At 46.7% G+C, this 22,885-nt stretch overlaps 1 protein-coding gene across 1 annotated transcript in view; it reads left to right on the forward strand.

Moving 5' to 3' along the window:
- Positions 1–14,161: 14,161 nt before the first annotated feature.
- Positions 14,162–22,885, forward strand: part of GNA13 (G protein subunit alpha 13) — a 37,211-nt gene continuing 28,487 nt past the window's right edge. The window contains exons 1-2 of the mRNA XM_080923352.1: positions 14,162–14,552; positions 17,071–17,297. Coding sequence (XP_080779478.1) covers positions 14,270–14,552; positions 17,071–17,297 — 510 coding nt within the window. The 5' untranslated portion in view covers positions 14,162–14,269. The remainder of the gene's footprint in view (positions 14,553–17,070; positions 17,298–22,885) is intronic.

Below are 22,885 nucleotides of genomic sequence, written 5' to 3' on the forward strand. Positions count from 1 at the left end.
ACAGCAAGAGACCAGGAAACCAGGAGCCAGCAGAGCTGCGTTGGTTGCACATCCCCGTAAAGCGAACATTCGGGAGGAAAAGTGGAAAAACCATTCAGGGTTCGAAACCTGACCGGGCTACGGAGTGAGCTCCAGACTAGCATGGGCTGTTTAATAGTGGTATCCTGCCTCAGAAACCAAGCCAGGCTTCCTGACTGCTGATGCCACATGTCCAGTTGCCTCCCACCTCTGCCTTTCCCACCACGACAGGCCATACCCTTGAACTGAAAACGTGAACATGACATAGCATGCTAATGGAGTTCTAAATGAAGAAAATGACATGAGAAACGATCTCATAATGGAGAGAACTCTGCAGCTCTGAAAGCTGGAGGGAAACACAAAGGGAATAGAACTATTTGGGGCTGGAGAGATGGCTCAGTGGTTAAAAGCACCGACTGCTCTTCCAGAGGTCCTGAGTTCAAATCCCAGCAACCACGTGGTAGCTCACAACCATCTCACAACCATCTGTAATGGGACCCGATGCCCTCTTCTGGTGTGTGTCTGAAGACAGCCACAGTGGACTTATATAAACAAAAGTAAACAAATTTTTTAAAAAATAAAAACTATTAGTATGTGACATGAACTAGCACGAGGAGGGTATAGCAGCTGCAACAACAAAAGAATTAAGATCTTAAAGATGGAAGCAGACGAGCCGATGTAAAGGGAATATGGACTTTTTTCATAAGACAAAAAGATTTCAACATTTGCTAATGGACAACAAAAAGAACACGAGGAAAAGAACAGAGGGTGATTGGGTGGACTGGGGTGACCTATAGAAATGCTTCCTGGGTAAGAACACTTGATGTGCAAGCATGAGGACCTGAGTTTGAATCCCCAGCACCCAGGGAAGAAGCACGAGATGACGGCATGTGCTATAATCCTAGTGCTGTAGGGATGAAGACAGAATCATGGAGGTTTACTTGCACACACACCTGATGCACACAACACACACATACAGACACATGCACATACAAACACACACACAGACACACATATGCACACACAGACACACACAGACACACACATGCACACACAGATACACACATGCACACATGCAGACACACACAGACACATGCACACACACAGACACACACATGCACACACAGATGCACACATGCAGACATACACATGTACACACAGACACACACATGCACACACACAGACATACACATGCACACACATGTACACACAGACACATACATGCACACACACAGACATACACATGCACACACATGCACACACAGACACACATGCACACACAGACACACACATGCACACACATGCACACACAGATACACACATACACACATGCAGACACACACACATGCACACACGAAGACACAGACACATGCACACAAACACACCGATACTCACGCATGCACACAGACACATTTTAGAATGAAGAAAAGCAACCCCCCCAAAAGGCAAACAGACAAAGTCCAGCCACATCACAAACTAACGCAGTCAGTCCGTAGTCATTCCATGCCTTCACCCCATGTTGCTCCATGGCCCAGGGACCATCTCCCAGATGGCTCAGAGTTCCTAATTCTCACTGCCTAGGAAGCTGTCCCTGCTGCCACCCTGGCACAGAACACACTAAGCACAGTAATGGCAGGCTGGCCCATCTACCTTGCACACAGTAAACTCCTCATACTCTCTTTCTCTCGGGCACACACCTCTTAGACAGAGCAGGCGCGCCTCACACTGTGGATACTCCCGCGTTGAAGCTCGCACTTCCCCAGCTGTGCCTGCAGCCCCAGACACTTGCCTCTGATCTGGACTGTGCACACATGAAGGTAGGATCAGAGGGACCCAGGGCTGAAGAGGTAACAAGGAGACTGAGGGGAACCCAGGGAAGTGGGGTGAGCCTCCCCTTTCATCGGAGCAAAAGCTGAACTCAGTGTGAGGAGTGAAGATTCTCCCAGAAGAAGGGGCACGAGGCAGCTAGGCAGGAAGCAGGAGCTTTCTGCTGCCCTGGCTTCTGAGAACAAAGGGCCCTTACTTCTGTCCTAGTGTGGACCTAACGCTCAAAGTTCCCAAGGACTAAGGAGTGTCTCTCACAATCTCAGACTTCGGGTAAAGTCCAGGGTCACCCTTGTGATTCAGAGGGTGGGGCTGGAGTTAGAAATTACACCTTTGTTTAAAAGAAAAAAGAAGCAGACTCCAGGAAAAGCTCCTATCCCAGGGAGTCAGCTAAACTACTATGGTTAAACTTTTTAGCCAAGCCACCTCCCTAGCGAAGTCCCCAAAGCTGTCCCCACCCCTTTCTTTGCCCTTCCTCAAAGCCGTGCTGGTATCTATATCCTCTTGACTTCGGCTTGGTAAAGGCCCCCAATGGGTTCTAATCCCTCTTGCACTGCCAAGCACTGTCTCAGCACACCCCACACCTCTCCCTCTGGCTGGTGTCCCCATCTCTGAGGCACCAGTGCTGTATGATTTCACCTAGCTCATAGGTGGTTCTTGCTGTAACAAAAAAAGGATCCTGGTGTCATGATTTGGGATCTAAACTTCCTATCGGAACAGAATCGGGCCTCTCCGGCCTTGGCTACTTGGCTTTGAGAAAATGCTGCTTTGCACACACTGGCTCTTGAAAGCTATTCTGTCTGCCTAGAATTCCCTGCCTTCTATCCTGTCATTTGCGCTTCTGCTGTCTGCTTTCTGGACAGTGACCTGGGAAATGGCCATCGGCTCCACCTAGCTATTGGTAACCCGAAATGTGGCTGAGTTACTGAATTTTACTTAATGGGATACACCTTAACATAAAGCCGTGTGCCATATATTTACTAGGAAGCATTTAAATACATTTGTTTGCAACAACTTGGTTTTGCATCTCAGCCCAGCCTCCTGGGTCCTGGTGTATTCCAACCCTCCAATCCCATGGCAATAGGCAGGTACCCTTCATTGCCTGAGTAACCCATCTTGTAAATTATGTAGCTATCCCAAATTTGCATAGCATATAGCAAACCTTGGGACTCTGAGTCTGAGCCAAAAGCTCCTCCCACCCCTCCCCCACGCTCAATCACTTCCTGGGACTCTGTATTCCTGATATCAGGTCCCAAAGAAACCCAGAATAAGACTCACTAGTACTCATGGCTCCTTCAAGCATATCTCTCTCTCTCTCTCTCTTTCTCTCTCTCTCTCTCTCTCTCTCTCTCTCTCTCTCTCTCTCTCTCTCTCTCTCTCTCTCTCTCAACCTCTCCAGCCCAGGGGGTTAGGCTTCACTTCGCTTTCCCTGCTCCTCATTATATAAACCTGCTATTTTGGCCATGTCCGCTCTGGGTCCTCTACTCTTAGCTCCTGGGCCCCTCTCTTTTCTCTTTCCTCTCTCCATCCCCCCCCCTCTCCACTCACAGCCTGGTTCAGTCTTCCAGATGCAGCTGGCTGTTCTCTGCCTTATTTCTACAATAAAACCCTTCTCTTCACCCACACCTTGGATCAGTCACATCCTCATTTTCATTCTCGTGGTGTTCTCTAAGTCCAGCTATTAGCCCTCAGAAGTGCAAGCAAAGGGTAGACCATGGCATGATCGTGTCCTCACCCACTGAGGCTTTCTTATGTGCCGCAGCAGATGCAGAGAACACAGGCACACTGACTGTGCTCCTGCCTCCAAGAGGGTATATTATGGGCTGGTAGGCAATGGAGGTCACAGGCATAAGAAAGTGTGACAAATGCTATGATGGAGAGAAGCGAGAGCACCACAGGTACCTTGTTCATTTAGGGGTCAGATGGACACCAAGGCAGGGAGAACTGTAGAGGTTTTCCAGTGCTAATGGCCATACTTGTGTAATGGTTAGGACAGAAATGATTCCTATAATCCCAGGCAGTTGGGAACTAATGCAAGAGGATTCCTAGCCAACTGGGGTTACCATGGTGAAAACCCTGTCTCAAGAACAAAACCAAGGTCTGGAGAGGTAGCTCAGTGGTTAGGAGAGCTTACTATTCTTGCAGGAGGGTCTGCATTCATTGTCCCACCACCCATATCGGGAGGCTCACAATCACTTACCTGCTGGATAGCTTTCTGTCAACATGACACAAGCTAAGAGTTCTCTGAACAGAAGGAACCTCAATTGAGAAAATGCCTCCATATGATCTGGCTAGAGGCATTTTCTTAATTAGTCATTTATGGGTGAGGGCCACAGCACATGGGTGGTGCCAACCCTGGGCTTCTACAGAAAGCAGGCTGATCGAGCCATGAGGAGCAAGCCAGTGAGCAGCACCCCTCTGTGGTCTCTGCATCAGCTCCTGCCTCCAGGATCCTGCCTTGTTTGAGTTCCAGTTCTGACTTCCTTTGATGATAAATAATAATATGAAAGTGTAAGACAAATAAATCCTTTGTTCCCTAGCTTGCTTTTTGGTCATGGTGTGTCATCAAAGCAATAAAACCCTTAGACAACTTGGAACTCCAGCTCCAGGGGACTTGATGCTCTCTGGTCTCTACAGGTACCTGCATGCATGTGGGCACATAAAATTGTGCACACAGGAACGTGCACGCACATTTATACACACACACACACAATGCATGCACACACACACACATAAAAGCAATAAGTAAATATTTAAAAATAAAGTATACGTTAAATGTTATACTCTACATAACATATAATACATATTAAAGCAACACACATACATAAGTTAATATTTACAATAAGTAAATATTTTTTAAAATAAACTATATGTTAAATAAATGTTATACTACCATACATAACATATATGTTATATATTATATATAAAAGGTGACACACATATGCATACATACATACACATATACATACATACACACACATACACACACATACACACACACACAGACATATACACACACAATGGTTAGAGCTGCTAAAAGGAAAAAAGATTAACCAAGAAAGCAATTTGTTAACAGACTCTTCTCCATGAGAACATGCTATTACTTTCTGAGAAGACCAAACTAGACTCTGGCAGGAAAGCTTTTCAGAAACATCCCATAGTTCCTGGTTATTAACAAAGTTCCCTATTGATTGAGATTTCATCGTTCTCCAGAGGGAAGGAAGGAGCAAGTCTTTCTGGAAACAAGATCTAAGTTGAAAGTGCTTGGTTTTAGCCTTCCCTCAAGAACTTGCTGTGCTCTGCTTCCCCTGGCAAATTAATCATGACGTGTGTCGCAGGAGGGGCCGAAAGGCATCCCCAGCCCCAGCTCCTCAAATGTTTAAAACAAATGAGTTGGGAGTCCCAGGGATCCACTCATGTCTCAGAAAGCAAGGGCAGGATTTGTTATTCTTGTTTTAAACTCTAAGTACTTTGCTCTTAAATCCTCACCTCTTGACCTGTCTCTTTGCCAAGGACCAAACCCAGGGTCTGCCACATACGAGGCAAGCAGTCTGCCACTGAGCCCTGAATCCCCAGCCCTCTCCACTCTTTTCCCTACACTGTGTGGCTCAGCAGAGGAGAGTCTTTCGGGCATCACACCCCACCTCTGGCTGCACCCCCCAAAAGAAGTGAAGCTACCTCTTCTTGAAGTGTGTGTTTAACTCTTGTGATTTCTTCACTGAGCAGACACCCCGGTGATCAGATAACTGGAGGTTAGTTAAAAAAAAAAAAATTTTTTATATTCTGCCTCTGCTTTTTCCAGAAATTGTTTTTTTGGCTCTCTGCCCAGGGTGGCCTTGGGGTGGGTGGGGATAACCAGAACCTCCCCAGGCTCCCGTGGGAAGGGCACTAGCAGCTCCGAAGCTGAGGAGCAGCTAGTGAATGACTGAGATGGAGTAACTGGGCTGAGATCCACTTCGAGAGCCTGGGAACTTGGAAGCTGCTGAGGTCTAGTCTGGCTCTGGGAAAGGGGCATCCTCACAGCCAACAGCACCTTTCACTCCAGGCGAGAGGCTTCCAGTTGGCCCTGCCTCACAGGCGCCACTCCAGTTGTTTCCTGATGCTGTCCGGACAAATGGACTAAGGTGAAAGGAACCATTAGGACCTATACTTCCTTCCACGTTAACCTGCTGCTACAAAGACCCCAAAGTTCCTTATTCAGGCAGGCCTTCCCTGGAGATGAGTCTGCTGTAGCTGGAGCTCAATGCACTCAGTCCTAGGCTGAGGGAGGTCTAATGGTGGCTGCTGAACATGTGACCTTAATGACAAACGCCAGTTCATCCGTTGGACAGTTCCAACAGAACAAAATGTCTGCTTGGCCATCTTCTAAAACTGATACGAAGACTATGTGAGGTTGCTGACCCAGATAACCGACTGGAAAACTCTTCCTCTCTTCCGCCCTCTCTCCCTCCCTTCCTTTTTGTTGGAAAAAAAAAGTCTCACTAGCTGAGTAGACCATGCTGGACTGAAACTTTTGGTGACCTCTCTTCTTTATAGATGTGTGCCACCATGGGCTCTTGGTGTCCCATGCTAATATCGACACTTACACCTCTGTTGTGGCTGAAAATTCCTTAGGCTTTTGGTGGAACCACTATGTTGAGGTTTTAGGGGACACCTTAATATGCCTGTTTTTTTTTCTCCTTATTGTATCGGGCCCTTGCAACCAGAAACAGATCTTACTGGGGAACAACACATCTGTAAGTAAACTTGAGCAAGGGAAAGAGAAAAAATAAACAAACATGTTTAAACCACAGGCAGGGAGGCTTAGGAAGGATCCAACATTCCTGTTCCTTTTTTCTATCATTATTCCATTTATTTTGTGTGTTCGCACGTTCACGTGTGCCACAGTGTAAGTGTGGTGGTCAAAGGACGTGTGGGAATTAGTTCTCTCCTTCTCCTGTGTGGGTGCTAGAAATCAAACTTGGGTCATCGTGTTTGGTGGTAGGTGCCTTTACCCACTGAGCCGTCTCTGTGTCCCCCAGGAAGAGCATTCCTACAATGATAACAGTGCTAAGTTTCCTAGGGCTTTCAAACCACTGGCCTGCTTCTTCCTGTAATAGTTTAAAATCATGCCTCCCATGTACAGAACAGACACTGAGCACATATGCTTCTTACACGCAATGGCTCTTTTACACTTAAGAAAGTCGGCTGAGTTTTCACTAGGTTCCCCCACTGCAGCCATTCCTTCCCTGAATTAGAAAATGAACAGCCAGTGATCACACCTGTTTAGAAGGAGGGGTAGCCGAGGTCTCTACCTAAAGGAGACTCCCCTGCTTTTAGCTCAAGCAGTCACAAGCACACAATTCCTGGTCACCTCTTGAGCCACCTCCCCTGGCTTCTGCTGTCTCCTCTCCTCTCCCACAGGATCCTGGCAGGGCAGCGGCACAAGGCTAATCCCGAAACAGAAGGAACCTGGCCTGAAAGCCTCTCCTGTGAGCCTTCCAACACCAGCATTCTGACTCAGCAGTGGCTGCCTTGCCCCCGAATCTTTCCTTCCTTCCTCCCCGTTTTTTTTCCTTAGCAGCTGACACCGGAGTCAGAAGGATGAACTGATGACATTATTTGCTCCAGGAGCCTTGTCACAGACAGACCAAAGCCATGTGGACCGTTTCTCAGCACCCCTGAATGGCCATATCTCTGGCTGTGAGGCAAACAGCCGGCTGACGTACTCCACCTCGGCATTTTTCAGTGAGGCAAAGGCCAGCTTGGCAGGCCGTGACATGTGACAATACCTGAAAACTGAGCCTGCCAGCCAGCCAGCCACAGGAGAGTGGTTGCCGGAAGTGGCAGGTCCAAGCCTGCTAACCCAGTGTTCCATTAGAAAACCTCTGCCATCAGATTGGGAGCAGATTTGAATTTCTCTGGGGAAGGAAAACTCATATTTAAACAAGCCTTGTTTCTGGTAAGAAACAAGTACCTGTCATCTTTTAAAGTGACAAGAGTCGTAGGCATGGTGACATACACCTATAATCCCAGCATCCGGATGGCTGAGGTGGGGTGATTTGAGTATGAGGCCACCCTGGGCTTCACAATGAGACCCTATTTCAAGAAGGAGAAAAATGGAGGACACTGGGAAGATGGCTTGGTGAGTAAGTATGCTTGCTCTGCAAGCAGGCAGAAGTTTAAATGTATGTTACAGCTCCTGTACAAAAAAGCAGGTATCGCTGATGTGCCAATGGGGGGGCCAATAAAAAAAAAAGGTTGATATCTGGATATCTCTGGCCAACCAGTCTAGCTGAAACGGGGAACTTTAATAAAATATGCTGCCCAGGCATCCTTCTCTGGCCTCTGCATGTACATTAAAGAGGGGTACACACACACACACATACACACACTGGTAAGGGAAACTAAATGACTGAACAGCAAGTTTTGGGCACTCCAGAAAGAGCCTCAGATGTCTGGGCAGGGCTTCGTGGAGTACTATCTAAACCAACAGCCCAAAATGGGTCTGTGGTCACTGGTGCGTGTCTTTGAACCTCTGACTGAGGATGAGGTGAGGTTTCGGCTGCTCATCCGCAGCTCATGGATGGTTTTTGGAAGGCTGAGAAAAATACAATCAAGAATTAAAGTCATGTTTTCCGTTATTAACAACAACAAACAAAAACCACCCACCGTTCGTTTCCACATGTCTAGCTTCTTCTGAATCTTTCCACATGAGAGGACTATTCTGGGAAGGGCCACATCAGAATACACTTCAGAAACAGAAACATTGCCTTTTTAGAGCTAACTCACGCTAAGCGAATAACATATGGGGTTTACATCCCAGGTAAATATTGCCATAAGCTCTGCTCCTCTCTCTCTCTCTCTCTCTCTCTCTCTCTCTCTCTCTCTCTCTCTCTCTCTCTCTCTCCTCCAACAGCCACCTGGAACATTTTACAGACCAGAGCCTGAGCTCAGAGTAGGAAACATTTCACTAGAATCAGTCTAACAGCTGGAGAACTTCAAAATGGCAGCCAGCCTGGAAGGGGCTGGAAAAACAGACAGACCAACCCACAAACAAAACTGCAGAGCCCTACAGTCCCTTAAAGCTAAATACAGTTCATCTTTTGCCTCCGACCTGGAGCCTTTACACATCCAGGGAAGCCTTGGGCTTCTTTGGGAGTGCCAGACAGAGCGCTGTGATAACAGTCAAAGCAGGATCTAAGCACAGTGGCTCATGCCAGAGGCTCAGTGCTGTCCTATAAGGATCTGGTTGTGAATCGCCAGCACCCATGTTAAAAAGTAGGTTGTGGCCATCATGAGCCCAGGGCCCCTTTGCTGTGGGGGACAATTTGAGTTTTGCTGGCTGCTAGCTTAGCTCCAGGCTCAGTGAGAGACCCTGTCACAAGGGACTAAGGAAATAAGGTGGAGTTCTATGAAACAAGACACCCAAAGCCCCCCTTTGGCCTTTATATGCACAAGCATAGTTGTGCACCCCTGTATACATGCACATCTGTGTGTGTGCGCGCGCACACACACACACACACACACAAAAACACTGAAAGAACTCCAAAATCATCCATAGCTTCATATAGAGCTCAAGACCAGCCTGAACTACAAAACATGAGAGCCTGTCTCAAAAAGAAAAACATATACACATACATCATATTCATATACATACACATATACATATACATCATATTCATATACATACACATATACATCATATTCATATACATATATACATATTCATATACATATATACATATACATATAATGAAGTGGCAGAGGGCTGGAAAGATAGTTCAGCAGCAAAGAGCACTGTTGCTCTTGTAGAGGACCCAGGTTCATTTCCTAGCACCCACATGCTGGTTCACAACCACTCCTAACTTCAGTCCCAGAGACCCGACGACTTCTTCCGACCTCCTCAGGCACCAGGCATGTGTGTGTGCCGTACTCAGGCGCATGCAGGCAGAACCACTCATCCGCATAAAACCAATTTTAAATGTTTCTAATGAAAACAACAACAAGGCTCGAGATCAGTTTGTGCTATAAGAGACTCTGTCTCACGCCCTCCCTCTCCCCTCCAATCAAAATAGTGTGCTTCCCAGCTCTGGCAGGCTTAGCAGCTGGCCACAGTAAGCAAAACTTGAAGGGAGCCCTTTAAGATTTTCCTCCTGGCAGCTTCTTGCGGTGGCCAAAGAGCAGGAGGCTAGGGCCTAGTGTTCCTAGTCGGGCTATTGTGAGTAGTGAATGAGGTAAAGTAGGTCAGAGTGCTTACAGGCATTTTAAACATTACACACTGCAAGGCCTGTATTATGCAGGGGAAGGGGTTAGGCTCAGGAATTCCCTATTCCCTTCCTTTCCTGGAAGGGAAAGGGATTCACGAGAGCATTCGAGCCTAACTTTATCTGTAAGCAAGGATTAGAATCCATCTATTTAAAACTGACACCGACTGTGAGAGTTTCGCAAGTCGAATGCTGCATGTGTCATTGTCCCCATTAGAAAATTAACTCAAGGTTTAACTACCAGCTGCAGTGACGGACTTTTAAATAAACACATCTAAATGGGTGTTGGCCCATCCTGACCTGTAAGTAGTCACCTTGGCAAGGAAAGCCTTTATTTAAATTATATTTACCATATTTCAAAAGAAAGACTTTTTTTTCCTCCTCTTTGGAACTGTCACTGGAGCCTCTGGCACATTCTTTTGAATATGTCTGAGGGTGACACATTTTTGTCCTTTGTGGATAATCCTGATTTTTGTAAACAGGCCAAAGTTACTTGGCACAGAGACTGGTAAATAAGCTAAGTAATACCGTTTTTTTTTTTTTTTTTTCAAAAATTCAACATAAACCATGACTACAAGACAGAAGTCTCTCAGCTCCTGAAGAACTTCGAATCAGTTTGGAGGAAGATAGAAGACAGGGAAAGGCTCTTTCCTTGTCTTGCCACTAAACTTTGACCTTCCAGAAAGAACAGTGCAACTGCTCAACTGTCCCTGTCATTGTAACCCAGCTCGCGGGCGGGGCAGGCCCAAACCACTCTTTTGCATATGGATTAACTGACTGGGCACGATATTGACCTTTCCCTTTCCGAAGAAAGATTTGGATCTGTTAGAAACAGCATCCAGCAGGCTCAGTTCCGACAGGTAGGCTCTGCCTTCCCTTAAAAGTTAGAATATTTTATTTTTCCCCTCTAAGAAAAACACAGTGACTGAGAATATGGTGAGAATATGGTCCATGCATGACGGTGGAAGGGGAGGCACCTCATCTGTGAGTCACTTACTCCCTTTTAGTTTAAACACAATGGCCCCTGCCACTCACCACTGTAGCATTCCCATTCATTAGATGCTACATAGTGGCCCTTTCTTTCATTCATGTTACAGACTGTAACACTTCCATAGCTTCAGCATCAGCTGACGCCAAGTATCATTTATGTAACAAGGCTCTTCCTTAGTTCACTTCTTTTTCTTCCTTAGTGAGATTCATCTTACATATGAATGGTTAGGCTGTTTTCACATATACAGCTCAGCACTTGGTACACAGTCCCAGTGGTCTGTCACCATCACCACTATCCGGTTCCATCACCCTCAAAGGGAGCATCCATTAAGCTGCTTCATCCATTCATCCCCGCTTCTCAAGCCCTGGTGACTACTACTTGCAGGTTTACCTAGTCTGGACATTTCACAGAAACCAAACCATACCATCTGTGCCTCCCACACTGATGGTAATATTTTCAGAGCTGATTCTTGTCCCATGTATCAGTGTTTGTGTGATATGTTCCCATCTGTAGGGGCACATGTGTGTGTACATGCGAGCGCAATTATTCGTTGAGACAGAATCTCTTGCTTGGACCCAGAGCTTGCTGATTTAGCTAATCTAGCTAGTCAGTGTGCTCTGGGAATCCTGTCTCTGTCTTCCAAGCCACTATGCCCATCTGGCATTTTTTTGTGGGCTCTGGGAGATCTGGACAACAGCCCTCATGCTTGACCATCAGACACTTTAAACACTGAGCTACCTCCTCAGCCCCTTCTTTCAGCACCTTTGCCCGTTTTATGACTGCCCAATCTGTTGCTTGGATGAATCACATTTTGTTTAACCATTTATTCGCCCGTGGACATTTGGGTCATCTTAAGTCTTATTCATTTATTTTGTTGTTCTTAACAGCGCTGCCAGGAACATGGGTGTCCAAGTTTTTGCCTGAGCAGCATTCTCGGTTTTTTTGAGGGTATACACCTAGGAGTGGACCTGCCAGGTCACGTGGTAGTTCTATGTTTAGCTTTTGAAGAACCATTAAACGGACTCTCTTTTATGCTTATGACTTACAAAGTGTTTCGATCACCAGTTACTCGCAGCAGCCAAACCCCAGTTGGGGCTTTAAATGTTTCTTTTCAGAAACCCTGATTAGAGCAGCCAGGCTCAACCCCAGCCAAGTTTGTTCCAAGGCGAGGTTCCACTAGGGACTTTGAAGAGCCTCCCTGCTGCAGTACGTGTCCCAACAAGAACTGGCCAGGCAGGAATCCCTTCCTGCCTCCCAAGCTCCTTGCTTTCCATTACGTTGCACACACCTCAGGAAAATGAAGATGCTTAATCCAATGTATGTACTTGCCCTCCTCTGTTTCTGCCAAAGAATCCAGATTAGAACACAGGAGGTGATGCAGGGGCTTCATAGCTACCTGCTCTGGGTAAAAGTTAGCCTTTTCATGGCCCCTGAACTGGGCATCCCTAACAGTGATCAAGGCTATATAGAGATTATCCATCCATGGCCAACTTTGGAACCAGGCCTGACCTTAGCAATCCACAGATGCTGGATGTGAACTCAGCCTACTTTGCAGATGGTCCACTCATGGTCTCAGTGGGTGTGACAGGGGACAATTCCACTGCAGGTATTGTTTCTTACGGGCAGTGCAGTGAGTCATGAACTTCTCAGTCAGTGGCCCAAACTGACAGCAACTGATTGACTGACTTATAGTGCTGGTTTTTAAAGTTGAAACTTGTGCATGTCACCGTGCTGACCTCTTACCCCAGCTCCCTAACACACAGGAAGTTCCCAAGTTGCACACGAGCCAGGACCCAGGAGCAAAACCAGACAGGCACCAAACCGCCTTTCCCCTTTGAAACTGACAAAGAACTAAGAAGTTGGCTTCTGAGGTCCTTGCTTCACAGTAACTCAGGTGTCACTTGTCACGTGTTCCCCGGAAGTCTTTTCAGGTGGCCTGATCTGCTGGTATGACAGAAAAAAAAAATGTTTCTTGTCTGTCATATCCTCTGTAATCTGGCAGGAAACCTAAAAAGTGCCTGCTGCAGTCCTAGGCTGTCCGCTTATCTGCTTCCTTGGGAAGAATGTACATCATAGTGTCCGGTTTTGGGGGATTTTTCAACATGATCTCACCCTCTCCACCGTTCTCTGACCTCAGCGGGCATTACCCAAGCCATAAATGCAGCTCGGATGGGAATCCAACGTTAGTGAGCCAGCCAGCCGCCAGCGACCTTCCTGGCACATTTCCCGAGAACACCAACTCCAACTCCCCTCAAATCAGGGCAGGTTATCAATAGTACCGAGCTGCTAGGGAGAGGTGTTGATCAAGAATGACATCTGACGTCTACTTATCGTTTTTTGATTCGGGCTGGTTAGGATGTGGCAAGGGGCGGGGGGGGGGGGGGGGGGGAGGGGTAGGTCGCTGCTAATTAAATGCATGAGCTTGAAGTAAATAAAGCCCTAGCCTGCCGGTAATACCAGAAGTGGTCAGGGAGGATGAGGCAAGAAGACTGTCACAAATTTAAGCCAGCCTGAGCCGCAGGGATCTTGTCTCAAGAGTTAAAAAAAAAAAAAAAGGCAAAATGTAACGAAGGAAGGCTTGCACTGGTCGGTGCGGGGATGTCCCAGCCAATGGTCTCAAAACAGGTCGCGCGAAGGTGACAGCCAGCTGCCGGCGAGTAACTATGGGAAAGGGCAGTGGGAACTGTAGAGAGAAGGATGCCCAAACGGAAAGGGGTCGGGGTGAGCTTTGCTTACTCGCCTCGGGACTGCGGGAAGCGGCGGCACTAAAGGGAAACAGAAACTCTGGGTCCGCAGGCGCGCGCGCCCGGCCCGGCCCACGTGACCCCCGGGTCCCCGCCGCTCTCCGCGCGCGCTCCGGGGCCGCAGCCTGCACAGCGAGCGCGTGACTCGCGCCGCCCACCCCGCACCGCGCTGCGTGCAGGCCTGCGCGCGCGCGCCCGGGAGGCGGCGGGCGCGCGCACGCCCCGAGGGCCGCCGCCCCTCCCCGGGCCCGCCCTCCTTCCCTCCCACCCTCCCCCGGCCGGCGCGGCCCGCCCTGGCGAGTCAGTCCTCGGGTTCCCTCCCTCCCCGGGCGCGCTCGGGCCGCCGCTGCGCTCCCCGCCCTCCAGCCGCCTTGCCCGAGCCGCCCGCTGCCGGAGGAGGAGGTGGAGGAGCCGCAGGGGCCCGCCGAGGCGGCGGCGGCGGCAAGATGGCGGACTTCCTGCCGTCGCGCTCCGTGCTGTCCGTGTGCTTCCCGGGCTGCGTGCTGACGAACGGCGAGGCCGAGCAGCAGCGCAAGTCCAAGGAGATCGACAAATGCCTGTCGCGGGAGAAGACCTACGTGAAGCGGCTGGTGAAGATCCTGCTGCTGGGCGCGGGCGAGAGCGGCAAGTCCACCTTCCTGAAGCAGATGCGGATCATCCACGGCCAGGACTTCGACCAGCGCGCGCGCGAGGAGTTCCGCCCCACCATCTACAGCAACGTGATCAAAGGTGCGGGGCGCCGGCGGGGCTCGGGGACCCCAGGGGAGCCGGGCCGGGCACCGCCCTCACCCGCCGGTCCCAAGTCTGGGGAGAACGAAACGGACCAGATCGGACGGGCGATCGGGTGGGCGCGCCTCGGGCACCGTTCCGTGCGCCGCGGTACCCTGGTCCCTTCGATCCGGGACGCCCCGCTGTCCCCCCGTGCTACCCCGGCGAGGGTCACGGTCGGCCCCGCTCTCCGCGGCTGGCCTCGCCCCCTCCGAGAGGGAAGTGCGGCGAGCAGGGTGACTCCGGGTAGGGGGGCAACTTGTGTCCTCCCTGCACTTGGGCAAGACCACCCATCTGTAGCTCTTGGTCTTCCTATTCTATATAGCCCCCTATTCTTTCCTTATCTGCCCGTCCGGGGTGGGTGACCCTAAGTAACCAGGTCTGTTACCCTTAAAGTTCTGGGAGTCCTAGGCCACCTCTTGACTTAAGCAAGTTCTGGAACGGTCGTAATGAGGAAACTTTTTTTTTTTTTTTTTTTTTTAACCCTGAGACTTGTCAAGGGCATAGAGTGACAGCCTCTAGAGCCTTTTGGGGCAGGAGGAGTATGAAACTCGCGTTTACTGAGCTGGCATCAGGAAAGTCTATTAAAAAAATAGCGCGAGTGGTTTTTATCGGCTCAGTGCTACAGGATGTTTGTAATCACAGTTCAACATGCTGCACACTTTTTTTTTTTTTTTGCTTAATAACTTGCTACAGGAGAAAAACAGTATCATTACTAATGCTTAAATGAGTTTGTGTTTAAATACGAAGACCCTTTGGCTTAAAAGTCATAGGAGACCATCCAAGACAAGTTAGAGGCAGGGAATATGCGTTGAGTTGGATGATGGGCTTTTCATATCCTGTTGAACACTATTTGAAGTACTGTCCCTAAGTGAAAACCACCCATAGTCTTTATTCCTTAGTGTTCAAGTAAGCCTCAGAGGTGGTTTTTATTTTGTCATTTAAAAGAACCTCCTTTTTTTCTTTCTTCCTTTTTTTTTTCTTTTTCCCTTAATGTCAAGTATTTTCTGCATAAAAAAAAAAAGTTGGCAGGATTGAGGCACAGCAGACGATTTCTGGGTGGTTAAGGAGTCGTCCTGTTAAATCTAGGGCTTGGAAGCAAACTTTAAGATTGCACAGGTTTTTTTCAAGGAGTTGTGTGATTTTTTTTTTAAGCGTGCTTTTTATTGTTGTTCAAGAAGTACATAAGCAAATTCCCTCATGGGTCCCCTCTCCCCTCTTCAGTGTTTCAAGTAGGGAAAAACTGGAGAAGATGCTTGTGCGGGCAGTGAGAGGAGAGGGCGAGGCCAAGAGCTCACACAGTCCATGGCTTGCTCTTACTTAAGACCTTGTACCTTTGCCGTTAAGCTGAAAAGGATGGTTGTTTAGTCTGCCTTAATGTTCAGCACAAAACTAATTAAAGTCTGCTCTAAGGCTGTAAACTGTACCTTGCCAGCCCTTAATTGAAGGTACCTTTGTATCCTGATGGAGTTGAACTTAAGGAATTATGTTAATGAACAGACTCAAGCAGTCACTTGTGAGTGAGGCAAACCACCTGCTTTCCCGTACATGCTGGGCCTAAGAATTACTTTGAGCATACTCGTGTGATCAGGTTTAAGTCTAACTAGGCATCTTACTTTGTTCAGTTGGGATGGTCAGAAAAGTGGAAACAACAGGGTTTTTTGTTTGTTTGTTTGTTTGTTTTCTGAGTATCCAAAGAAATGACTTCCCAATGACAGGAGTGGCAGTGTAGGCACAGGAGCCTGGAGTTTGAGCTAACCTGTGTAAGTTGGAGCCTGGGTCTTGGATCATTGTGCAGTTGGTTTTCCTTTTAGGTAACTCTAAAGCCAGCGTGACTACCCTGAGTTGAAGCTTTGAGGTTGAGTGTGTCCTAGAAGACAATGTTGAGAAGCTGGAGGACACAGTAAACCTCCTAGCGTGTGCCAGTCTGTCTCTAGCCTGGCTGCAGGCAAGGCAGCACTTTTTTTTTTTCCATTTCTGGTTTTGACTGCCATCCTCCAGAAGTGATCTTTATGAATCGCAGCATATTAAAATCCTTCCCGGGCTGGAGAAATGGCTCAGTGGTTAAGAGCACTGACTGCTCTTCCAGAGGACCTGAGTTCAAATCTCAGCAACCACATGGTGACTCACAACCATCTGTAATGGGATCTGATGCCCTCTCCTGGTGTGTCTGACGACAGCTACAGGGTACTTATATATAATAAATAAATAAATAGATCTTTAAAAAATTTTTTTCAATCTTTCCAAAAGTGATTAATATTTACTTTTCAAGGCTTCTGGTTCTGAGACAGTGAACATTTGTTTTAAACCTCTCAGAAGATAAAGGTTTTGTTTTGATTTTGGTCTCCATTTTGGAAGTAGGGCTTCTGTAATAGCTAAAAAATTAAGGAACCAATACTAAGTAACCCTGGGGCCAAAGCCTCTGATGGCATCTTCATGACTCTTCCTCACACAATTTTTTTTCCCCTTTTAAACAAAGGTATGAGGGTGCTGGTAGATGCCCGAGAGAAGCTTCACATTCCCTGGGGAGATAACAAAAACCAGCTCCACGGAGACAAGTTGATGGCATTTGATACCCGCGCCCCCATGGCTGCCCAGGGGATGGTGGAAACTCGAGTGTTTTTGCAGTATCTTCCTGCTATAAGAGCCTTATGGGAGGACACTGGCATACAGAATGCCTATGATCGGCGCCGGGAATTCCAGCTGGTAAGACATTCGCTTCTCTAAAACGTGTTTTTATTTATGTGTGCGTGTGGGCACATGCATGCCCCAGCACATGTGCAGACATCAGAGGGCAAACTTGTGGGAGTTGGTTCTTCTAGCATATGGGTACTAGACCATAAACTCGTCCTCAGGCTTGGTGGCAAGTGTTTTACCTGCTGAGCCACCCTATCCCTGAAGGGTGCTTTTATTTAATGGCATTTAGCAATGTCTAGTTTAGCACACTCTTACAGCCTTCCACAGTGTAATGCATCAATTCAGACCTGTAGCCTCAGATACTTGGTGGTTTGCTGTGTGTGCCTTTTACTCAGCTGGGTTAAAAAATAAGGCCAACTCTACAGAAGTAATAAAGCTGTTTGACTGGTGAAAAAGTTAGGTGTTAATGACTTTCCCTGTTCATTCTAATTTTGTTCTCTTTAAGTAGTTATTTTTCTTACAACTCTAGTAACCATGTTCTTCTACAGTGATGGCCTTTGTCTTTTTAGAATGGACGTCTGGTGGCATGAGTGTGGTTGTTCATACGTGCCAGATAGCCTTTGAGCCACTTATCAGTGACACAGAGAGATTAGAACCTTCATATATATATATATATATATAAAACTTGCTATGTAGACCAGGCTTGCCTTGAACTTACAGTAACCCTCCTTTTTCTGCCTCCTAAGTGCTGAGATTGTAGACATGGGTCTCCCTGTGGCCAGCTGAAAGGCTGAACTCTTTATAAGAAACAAAGTACTATTTTCATGGGAAATAATTTCCATTTGTTTCCCTCCTTTATCAGGGAAAATAGATTCTAAGACACTTTGTAGCTGTTATACACCATTGAAGAAAGTGGAAAAGCTGGATGTAACCCAGGGTTAAAGACAGAAACATGGCCTGTGGTGGTTCATGCTTGTAATCTTAGCTCCTTGAAAACCAGAAGCAGAGGGATCACAAGTTCCAGGCCAGCCTGGTTGACACAGCAAGGCCCTGACTTAAAAACAAAGCTATGAAGACAAGAATTGAGACGGAATTTTTAATCAAATGTTTTATAATTTAATTGTGAGCACTTTGATTGTATTTGGTTCAGTTTGCCAAAGACCAGAAAGGGTCCATCAGCAGTAGCAATGTGGGCAGTGTGCAGTTTAGAGGTAGTTCAGATCCAAAGCACTTTCCTGTAATAGAATTAAAGTAGAGGGACAGTTACAAGTAAAATTGCTTAGAAGAATGTTTGGTGATGTCATGGACATTCAAGAGAGCCTCATGGATGTGGCTGGACAGAGATGTACAGCCACCAGCCTTCCTTGGTGTAGTCCGTATTCAGGAGCAGTCTACGCTGTTCTAGAAAAGTTATAAGAAAGGTTTAGGATATCTTTTTTTGCTAAGCCCATGTCTTGGGCTCCTTAGTGTATCATATATTATGTGCTGGCTAGTACAGTTCATCATGTCAAATTCTCATTGAGCGTCTGGCAGCACTGTATATCAGAAAGTATGAGTTTAACTTGATCGATGACATGGAGTCACCAGATTTGTGGCTAGTGCTGACCTTTGGTTCCTGTCATCCTTGTAGTTTCTGTAGACTTGCTTGCTCTCCACATATCCCCTTTCCTTGCTTTCCTTTCCACCCTCCTGTTTGAGGGCAGCTTCTTCGCCTTCTTAGTTTCTTTTCTCAGTAGACACACTTTCCACTGTTTTCTCCGATGTTTATCTTCCCAAGGCCAGGGAGAAAGCAGCTAGTTCCACAGTGAGCACTCAGTACACCCTGGATGAATAAAGGAACAACAGTGGACCTGACAGTTCCCTGTGGGAAAGAAACTTGTTTGTCCCAAGCCTACCTAATTGAAGTTAGGGTGCCACGGACAGATTGTAGATCTGTGCTTTCGCATTGAAAGATTTTTGTATATGTTTTATTCACGAATAAACAGACCCAACTCAGGAGAAAGGCCTGTGTGTTCCTGACTTGAGCCAGCTAATGTTTCAATAGAAGAATGCTATCAGCACCAGGGAAAGGCAGGCTCCAGAAACACCACCCCCTCCCATTAAAAAAAAAAAAAGTAGAGGCACAAGAAAGACCAGAGAATAAAGTTGATAACCTACTTGTAAACTGGAACAAGAACTGTCCTACCCTGAGGGTGTTTCAGCCCTGTCAGCAGTGCCTGGCCATGGTGGGTACTTGACTATTCTATTTTTTGAATGAGTAGTGGTGTTTGGCACTGAGAAAGCTCGTTGCTTGTTTAAACTCCCCCTTGAAGTCACTGTCAGTGACCAGATGCTGTCTTCTCTCCTGTAAGGTTTGAGCACTCGTTCTCATCTTTTTGTGGTGTTCTCTGTCTCTGTTAAGCTTCATAAGTAGTCTCCCTGAAACAGCATGGGACTACTCAGAGAGCTCTGATGGCTTCTGCCTGGAGAACGTACCTCTTGTTGTGGGTAAAGGCTCCAGTTAGCTTCCCCATGGTTTCAACAGTAAAACTGATAGGCAGCCACACACCCTGTAACCTTCTGACTCCCATGTGGCCTGACTCCCACTTCCCTAACTCTCTTTAGATAGTCCTTCTGCCATGGTTTTTCTGGGCCACATGTGCACATTACATCTTTCTTTATTTGGAGCAGTGGTAATCAGAGTTTTGTTTTTTTATTTGTTTGTTTGCTTGTTTATTTTTGTTTTTTTTTTAATGTGTGTTTTTTGCCTGCTTGCAGGCTTAGTACCCATGGAGGTCAGAAGAGAATATTAGATCTCCTAGAACTGAATTTATGGATGTTTGTAAACTTCCACACTCAAGCTGTGACTTATGCTCCTCTCCTCAGTGATTAAATAAATGATTTTAAAAGGTTTTCTTTCAACCTGTGCTTGGCTATATTAGACTTCTTATGGAAATCAAAGTGAGAAAAGTTGCATTTTTAGAGAGCCTGTCACATTTTACGTCTTGCTTATGATGAGTGAGCCCCTCTTGGTTTTCAGACCAAGGGTGATGGAAGTGACCCGGTAGCCAAACACTCATTTGTTAGCTGTAATTTTGGGTGCTAATATGTTTTTCTCAAAAATCTCAATGTCAAACATTTTCCTTTCCGGTTAGTTTCTGTTGTGGGAAATTAAATAGCTTACATAGAAGAGAAAAACCTCAGCATCACATTGTCGTCCAAATGTCAAGTGGCTTTCTGGCTGTAGCTGGCTTGTGCAGGTAGTCTGTCTGAAAGAACGGTCCTTTAGCTTCCTGTACTTGACCTTGGGTTCGGTCATGGAAGCCTACCGCTGTGCTTGGGAGACATGTCCCTTGGAAGACTGATCAGCTGGCAGTGGCCAGGGAACTTGGTGATGTGGATGGCTGTCTAGGTGAAGTTAGCTGGGTGGAGGACTTCCTGGGTATGATACAGCTGGTAACACAGGCTAGCCAGTGCCTGGGAGTCCGTGCCTGCCAGTCTCTTAGTTCAGTTTACAGTTACAGTTGAGCAGTATAAGCAACACTGGCCACAGAGGACAGGACAGGGTGTGTGACAGTGGGAGGAACAGAGGGCAGCTTCCTAGTTTCTGTAAACAGTTTAACTTTGTCAGCATTAGTACAGCTTCCTGTAATGGCCAGTCTGCCTTTGCAGCTCTTGAAACCAAAACTATTCTCCTGTTAATCATTCATTGTCCCTTCAGTGGGACTTGAGTTTTCTTGCTCAGATGGCATAGTTTGTGCCTGGTGATAGCTTGAGTTTTCTAAGCTGTTATGGTTACTGGTGAAGACAGATTCTTCTGCAGTCTTTGTAGCAGTGACTGCTTTGCTCATGAGTGGTCTGTAAAAAAGGAGCTGAGTCTCAGCTCAGTAAAACTAGGATCTTCTGGTCCAATTGTGAAATGTTTTTATGTGCAGTACAGCACACACTGGAATAGAATACCAGCCGAGTTTCTGTTTATTTAACACAAATCTGGATTTGCTTTAATAGATGATCAAGGCCAGGCATTGAAGCATTCTGTTTAGTCACTGCACTAAAGGCTGAGGCAGGAGGATCTTGGATTGGAAAGTAGCCTGGGCTGCATAGGGACTTGAAGGGACATTGGAGACCGTGGACAGAGCCAGGGGGAGAGAGCCAGTTACCCTCAGGCATATGCTCTTAAAGAGCAGTACAGTGCCTTTTCTGTCACCTTTGAGAGCAGAGTTTCTGGTGAGGAATTGGTGCTGTTGTAACAGGTTTATTAAATAAGAAAGTGATTGAGCAGGGAATGGGGCTTTAGTTTCAGAATTCTACTTCGTGTGTGGACCTATTCCAGGGCAAAAGTTTATGAGCTCACTTTAAAAACAGAAGCCTGAGCACTTCCTGGATGGCCTGCTCCCATTTTCCTTTCACAAATAGTCCTAAGCCTGAACAAGTTGGGGGTGTCTATTATTTTTTAGAGTTAATTGGTAGTGCTGATAACTATAATTTCTGTTTAGTACCTTAGTGTTGGGAACGATTGCTTGCTTATCAAATCACTGTTGCATACATCATCCCCTAATTCCTCAGCAACAGTGACAAGACATTTGCTGCTGTTCTCCACTCACAGATGGAAAATGAAGCCTGGGCACAGTTCCTTGATGCTTTGGTTCAGACCTAGTAAACGATCATAGACTGGAGCGTCGGAGCCTTGCCTGCCGACCCCGTCCATCATTCCTTGCCCTGCCATTGAACCATTTTGCAAGCACTCAAGCGTTATGTCCCTGGAACAGTTGTCTTTCCCTCTCGTTCTCAGCCTTGTTGGACTCCCTTTTCCTGAATAACTAGCATCCTCTGTTGAGTTCTAGCACATGGATTTGAGTATGTCCAAGGTTTTGTTAATGTTTGACCTTGCAGTGATATTCACTATCCCTTTTCATATTCTGAGTGTTCATAATGTTCCTATTTATTCCCTTTGTACTTTGTTAACTAACAGGGTGGAAGCACTCTTAGATGGCACTGATAATGAGCTTGCCTACTTGAGTGTTCTTGTGTGCGTGCTTTATCTGGGGGCAGCCTCAGCTTAGGTTTCTAGTCTGTAACCTCGGTGCTGTTTTTTCTGGAAATGTCACTGTAGATTGGTGCCTGGCTTATGTCTGTTTCCCAGATTTGCTTTTGCTTTGGAGAAAGGAATATCAGGACGGGTCATTTTCACAGAATTTTGTGATATGCTTCTCATGTAGGGCCATCACCCGCCCATACATACTGTGTGTTTGTGCACCCAGATTGCTGCTTGTCATAACTTAGTGTTTCAGTCAGAAATGACATAATTTTAAAAACCCTCTTTCTTTATACTTGCAGTCTTTTTTATTTCCTTGCTTGAACATACTTCATTCTTAGCTCTAGCCTCCTGATACCTTTTTTTTTTTTTTTTTTTTTTTTTGTTGTATTTAAGCCTATGTTAACAAGATGCTTCTTTTCAAAAGAATTTGGTACAGCCACAGGAGCAGAGCAGTATTCAAGTGGGCTGATAGGGACCAAAGAAATAGTTTGAGAAGTGGACTTGACTAAAGTTGGTGATATATCATAGTGAGGGTAGTTAATCTTTCACTTTTAATTGTTCCTCTTTTGGAAAAATGCATCCAAGGTTTTGTTTGTTTGGGACACTCCAGACTGGTCTTAAACTTGTGATCCTCTCGCTC

This window comes from Micromys minutus (assembly GCF_963924665.1).
Source record: "Micromys minutus genome assembly, chromosome: 10".
Classification (NCBI taxonomy): Eukaryota; Metazoa; Chordata; class Mammalia; order Rodentia; family Muridae; genus Micromys; species Micromys minutus.